Genomic DNA, 6,846 nt, shown 5'->3' on the forward strand with positions numbered 1-6,846 from the left:
GAGATGCCCTTCAACAGATGACTGGATTAAGAAGCTGTGGTCCATATATACAATGGAATATTACTCAGCTATCAGAAAGAACGAGTTCTCAACATTTGCTGCAACATGGGCGGCACTGGAGGAGATAATGCTAAGTGAAATAAGTCAAGCAGAGAAAGACAATTATCATATGGTTTCTCTCATCTATGGAACATAAGAATTAGGAAGATCAGTAGGAGAAGAAAGGGATAAAGAAAGGGGGGTAATCAGGTGACCTGTCCTGACCTGTCTGAAGAAGGGTGTTTTGGGACATGACACTGAACCATGGCCACACATATTTTGTTTGTGTGATCAAGGCGAGGCCGGCAGGGTAGTGTCAGTCTGGGCAGAGGCTCACACCAGGGGGATGAAACACGGTTCTGAAGACTGATGCACACATTGTGGCTGCACCGGGTCTGGGCCAGCAACACAGGACAATGAGTCTGTGCTGTCCCCAGCAGGAGGCCCCTGGGGGGATGGTCTTCTGACGACCAGTGCACCCAAGGAACATCTGCATGAATGACAGCTTGCTCAGTGAGAATTATGCCCCAGAAGGTCTAAACAGAAGAGGGCACCATGTGATTCCTGGTTTCTGACTGTATTTCCAAGGCTCAGATATGGAACCTGCATCTGTAAATCCTGGATAGAAAATCCCAAGACTTTTCTCACAAAATCATGGAGTACTTCCATAGCTGCATGGGTCCTAATAAGGGTGTGAACATGCCCTACCACAAATTGGGTGCTGGTAGTCGGGTTATGTAGTGGACACATGAACCCGGTGTAAAATCTTGTGTTCTTAGACTTTGCTTCCTCATGGAGGTGGCTTCTCAAGGTCTTTGTAGGACCCAGAGCACAGATTTCCTTTGCCCTACCATTGATCATGGTATGTGTACAGAATAGAACTCTGCAAGGGGACGGAAATAGCAAAGAATAGACTGCGATTTGGATAAAGGTCTGTGTATGAGGTAAGGTTCTCCCGAGAAACCAAACGAATAGTATGTATATATGTATGTATGTATGTATGTGTATATTTAACATAATTTATACATATTTGCACCTGTGTATGTTGATATAGATGTGTATCTGTCTGCCTATCTATCAATCCATCTGAGATGGTTATTTTAAGGAACTGTTAGCCATGATTGTAGCAGTCCAAAATCATTAGTGTGGGCCAGCAGGCCACAGATTCAGGGGATGAAGAGTAGATGTAGCTTGGTTCTGAAAGTAGTGTGATCCCAGAAGTCCTTCTTTCTGGGTGAGGTCAGTTTTTTCTCCATCAAGGCCTTTGATTGATTGGATGAGACCCACATTTCAGATGGTAATTTGCTTTAAGCAACACCTACTGATTTAATTCTTAATTTCATTTGAAATATATATTCACAGAAACTATTAGAAACTACTACAGGGAGCCCTCCCCAGTATCTGCTGAAGTTCTACTCAAACTCAGATAAGCACCAGGACTCCAGGAATGCCAGCCGCTCCTCTGGATCCAAAGATGCCTTGGCCAATGCAGGGCTTCTCCTTATCTCTGGGCTGCAGGCTGAGGATGAGGCTGACTATTTCTGTGCTACAGCTCATGGCAGTGGGAGCAGCTACCATTACTCACAGTGTCTCAGAAGAAGAGGAAGTGACATAAATCCCTATGCACACAGATAATGGCTATGAACATTTTTTTAAGTGAGAAACTTACCTGGAGAAACATGCCTGGGCTGGAGGTGGGGGTCACCTACAGAAGGATCTGTCCTTGAACAAGGAAAATATTCATGTTTGAATGTAAAGAAAGAGAAAATAGGGCACCTATGGAACACACTGACGGATCAGGTAAAAGCCCAAGTGTACATCCCCACAGGGTGTGGGAATGAATACAAGCTGCCCAGCAAACATTATCCACAATCAGTTTCACCATCTTATTCCATAAAGTGTGACCTTGTGTCTCTACTGATGTATCCACAGCTGATATATTGACACTAACCTTGGTCACAGACACAGACTCTACTCTCTGAACCAGCTACACAAGCACTTGGACCAGATCCTACAGAATCTCCCTGACAACACCCCACACCCTCTCTCCTCTTCTGCTCTCTGCTCCCCTGTGCCTCAGACCTTCAGGCTCTGCCTCTGATTCTTGAGGTCTGAATTCTCTCTCCACACAGAATTTCAGAGAACACTGAAAATGATCTTGCTTCAGTTTCCTGTCTCAATGTTCCATCTCTAGGGAGGAGAATGACCAGAAAATAGAGCTACATGCCATCCCTCATATTCTCCTTCCTGCTGTCAACCCCAGGCTCTGGGTTTCTGCTCCCAACATTCCCCATCAGTCTCTTTAATATGAAAGAAAAAATTATATGTTTTTAAAAAGTGATGTGTGTATCCTACCTTTCAGTATTTGCACATTGAATCTATTCATTTTTGCTCCTCCCTCACAATTAATTGGTCCCCTGTCCATGATGAGGATTGACAGAATCCATGAAGGCAGAGACACCTGCAGATTTCAAAATATATAATCATTTTTCCTATGCCCCCAAATCTGTTTCCTTAGAACTATCTAAGCAGTAGATCCACCATGGAAACATTTTCCTCTGGTTTCTGAAGTCATAGGCTTTATCCCTTTCCCAGAAGTAAAAGTCAATGCTATATTCTGTTCAACCCTCGTAGATACCTGGGGACACAGAGGACTGTGGAGCACAGTGGGGAGTGGGGTCAGGAAAGAGGAGGCTGTGTGCTCACCTCCTGTCCTGTCTTTCCTGAGACATGAAGACACTGCAGCTGCAGGTCTTATGTGTGAAGGGGGGAAATATTCAGAGACCTCTTGTCCCTCAACAAGACCTGAACTTCTAATTCAGTGAATTGTTAATAGTTCTGCTCTCCAGTGCGTCCCCACTGCCAGAAACAGATCCTCCTCCAGGAAGAGATCTTTGAGACCCTTGCCTTTTCATCGAGGCTCCTCCAGGTTTTAAGAGAGAATGAGCTTTGGGGTGCCTGGGTGGCACAGTCATTAAGCGTCTGCCTTCAGCTCAGGGTGTGATCCTGGCATTCTGGGATCAAGTCCCACATCAGGCTCGTCCACTGGGAGCCTGCCTCTTCCTCTCCCACTCCCCCTCCTTGTGTTCCCTCTCTTGTTGTCTTTCTCTCTGTGTGTCAAATAAATAAATAAATCTTAAAAAAAGTGAGAGAGAGAATGAGCTTCATGGATGTATTTCATGGAGAATTACCATCAGGTTGTAGAGAAGACACTAGAAGGGTAGAGCCCACTTGATGTCATTTTGGTCACACACACGCACACACACACACACGCCCCTCTTCTCTGTCCCTCCAGAAGTTAGGATCAACATGGGCTCACCCATCCCAGTGTCACAATGTCCAGGAGGGGGCATATCCAATAGCAGGAAATGCCAGAAATATGAGCATGACTGGGGTCCTGTCACCAGGGAAGCCAGAATGTGCCTGAACACATGCTTTCCTGGAATGAGACCGATGCCCAGGAACCCAGGGGGAATCTCTGTCCCTGTGGGCAACTCAGCCCCAAACTACATCTGGGCTCAAGTCAGTGCTTGAGTCTGATCAGGACATTGAATCTGGGACAGCAATCTCAGTATGGCTCACACAGAGCTCAAGGCCCGTGGGTACAAGTGACACAAACCTCCTCTGTTCTCAGTGCTGGGCTGTCACTCCATCAGTCACACCAACGACACTTCCAGCCAGGCTGGACCTCTGCTGAAATGTCTGTCCCAACAAAGGTGCATAGGGAATGTGACCTCAGGGACACAGTCCCCCTTATCTCCACCTTGCCAGCAATCCAATGTTGGATCTTTGTAAGAAATTTCTGGGTAAATTTTGCCTTGGGTAATAGGAATTAAGGGCTCTAGTCATGGGTGGCTGAAAGGAAAATTTCACTACCCTGAAGATGCTGGAAACAAGTCACAGGAACTATAACTGTGCCTACCACTGAGATGAGTCTGACCCCCAATCAGTCCATCCAGGAAGCTCTGAATTTAGTAATTCCATCACTGAGATGGCTCTGAGGTTCCTAGGAACAAATTCCTCATGTGGCTCCCCTGGGCACCATGTTGAACTTTCCTATATCTACTTGTAGGACCAGGACTTCTAAATACAAAACTCATGATTATAGAAATATACACAAATAATGAATCGTGTAACATTACATCAAAAACTAAGGATGCAGTGTATGGTGACTAGCATAACATAATAAAAAATTATTATAAAAAAAGCAATACTACTAATACTACTATGACTAATAATAATTAACAACAATAAAACAAAAACAATAATAAATCAAGTGACTTAGAAACAAGTTTGTAGAGCCCTATTCAACCACAAACGAGAAGGCATTTCTCCCCCATTATTTTTTTCATCCAGGTTTTCAGCTACTACTTCCATCCACATTCTCTCTGTAATAAGCACGGATCTAGTGACTGTACCTGCACCTCCTCATTGACATTATTGTTGAGTCCAAATCATTCTTACTGAGCTGAATTTTGTATAAAATCACACACATTCATTTTAATTTAACAGTTGTCTAATTGGTGACTAACGTATAATCTCTGAAACTAGGTCCCTGTCAGATCATCTGTTGTCACTCCTTCTAGAATTTCATGGAGGTTTGAACTTTGAGTTCCGAGGTCCAATCCTAGGAGGGAATCACTGCCCACAGTGTGTAACCTTCCAGGAATGCACGTGAGGGTGTCTACCCACAACCTGAAGAGAAGTGCTCCCTCTCTCCTCAGTGCTGAGGGAATATCTGGGAAAAGAGAACTCCGGAACCCTGAGAATAAGCCTCCTACACAGAACTGGCCATGTCTCAACATGGACCCATCAGTGCTCTGGACCGGATCCTCATCTATGTGGTCCTACAAGAGTTACCACCTCAGTCCTGCCCCTTAAACAGCAAGGAGTTATGGACAAACACACTACGTGGAGCTGAGTAGAGGAAAAATGTGTCCTGAGGTGATAGGAGGCCACATAAGGGAAACATGGCCTTGCCCGAAGGAAGGTGACAGTGGACAGTGCAGTAGGGAGGTAGGAGTTCTCTCTGATGTGTCCATTGTGTCTCCATGTCACACAATGCTGTGTCTCGGCCTGGACACCAGGGGGTGCCAGTCACCTGATTCTGAGGGTCAAGGGTTAACCAGAGCAGGGACCTGCCACCTGGGGCTGCCCATGCCCTCTTTTCAGGGCCCACAGCTGTGACCTCCCCACCCCCGGGCCCCACACAACCCCTCCCCTTCCCACACCCCTGACATCTTCAGAGGGACCTTACCCAGTCAGTGAGGGTTCAGGGAGCTGGGGTCTCATTTGCATGTTTGGTCCCTCCCTCTCTCAGAGGATGAAGAGGGGAAGGGAGAGATTAGGGGAGGCTCTGTTCAGCTGTGGGGCCACAGACTGCAAGATCTATGATGACCTCTACCATGGGCTGGTCCCCTCTCCTCCTCGCCCTCCTCGCTCACTGCACAGGTGACTTGATGCAGGGAGAGGGGAAGGGGTCCTGGGAGGTTAAGTGGGACCTGATACCTCCTTTTGTCTCTAGACCCCAGCCTCACCCTCTCTGTGTCTCTCCCCCTTGTAGGGTCCTGGGCCCAGGCTGTGCTGACTCAGCCACCCTCAGTGTCTGGGTCCCTGGGCCAGAGGGTCACCATCTCCTGCACTGGGAGTGGCTTCAGCATCGGAATTGTTGCTGTGAGCTGGTACCAACAGCTGCCAGGAAAGTCCCCTAAACTCCTCATCTATGGTAATGACAAGAGACCCTCAGGTGTCCCTGACCGATTTTCTGGCTCCAAGTCTGGCAACTCAGGCTCGCTGACCATCACTGGGCTCCAGGCTGAGGATGAGGCTGATTATTACTGCCAGTCTGTTGATGTTAGTCAGGGTGCTCACACAGTGCTCCAGNTTCACACAGAGCTCTAGCCGTGTGGGGAAGTGAGACAAAAACTGGCTGCCCCAACATTAATGGGGCTGCCTGTGCATCTCGACTCTGGCTAAGTCATCTGCTACTTTGTTTGACATAAACTGAAACTGAGACCAACCTCAGTGTTGTTTGTCTGCAAAGTCTTTTCACATTCTCTTAAATTTCTCTTTGAAACCGGTCCCTGGGAGCAATTTATTGTGTGAGTACCTCAAATTGAGCACAAATTCCCAAGTGCCAGGGGCAGCTACCTGAGGCAGAGTCCATGACAGGTCAGGGCAGAAACAGGGACAAAGAATCCAGCTCTGAGTCAGGACATGTTGGGACTGTCCAAAATGTGTCCTGCTACCAACAGCTGCCATGAATGGAAAACAAATCTTCAACTATTTTGATGATTACACCTCCTGGGGGCCCTGATCCATTTTCTGGTTCCATGTCTGGCAGCTCTGGCTCCTAGACCATCACTGGGCTGAGGTCTGAAGAGGAGGCCATTCCTCCCTGTCCCTCCTGTGACAGCATTTCAAGGCCCACACAGAATCCCAGGCCCTTCAGAACTGAGACCAAAATCCCTTTCTCATCTTCTGGGAGTCTGAGGTCCCAGCAGCCACTCAGGCTTCTTGCTTCTGCTGTTCCTGCAGCTGCCACCATGGGTCCAGGTCCATGCAGTGGAACCACCGAGGAGTGAGGGCCCCTCATTCTGTCTGTCCTCAAAGACACACACTGCAGCCCCTTCCTAGGCAATGGATCTCACAAGACACAGAAAGTTCATCTCCCCCATCACATTGGGACAGATTCTCTTTGCACTGAGGTTAACGGACTGGGATGGCAGGCTCACTCTGCTGATCTCACTCCTGGCTTCTGAGCACTCTCCCTCCTACGTCATTTACCTGTTGCCAGAAGTTTTCAGA

General features: G+C 47.4%; 1 gene segment (V, D, J or C); it reads left to right on the forward strand.

Annotated features, from left to right (window-relative positions):
- The first annotated feature begins 5,338 nt into the window (after nucleotides 1-5,338).
- Nucleotides 5,339-5,940, forward strand: LOC117797864. The segment is given in 2 exon segments: nucleotides 5,339-5,490; nucleotides 5,603-5,940. Coding segments are annotated over 2 exon segments (399 nt in total).
- The last annotated feature ends 906 nt before the right edge of the window (nucleotides 5,941-6,846 follow it).

This window comes from Ailuropoda melanoleuca, unplaced genomic scaffold (assembly GCF_002007445.2).
Source record: "Ailuropoda melanoleuca isolate Jingjing unplaced genomic scaffold, ASM200744v2 unplaced-scaffold1642, whole genome shotgun sequence".
Taxonomy (NCBI): Eukaryota; Metazoa; Chordata; class Mammalia; order Carnivora; family Ursidae; genus Ailuropoda; species Ailuropoda melanoleuca.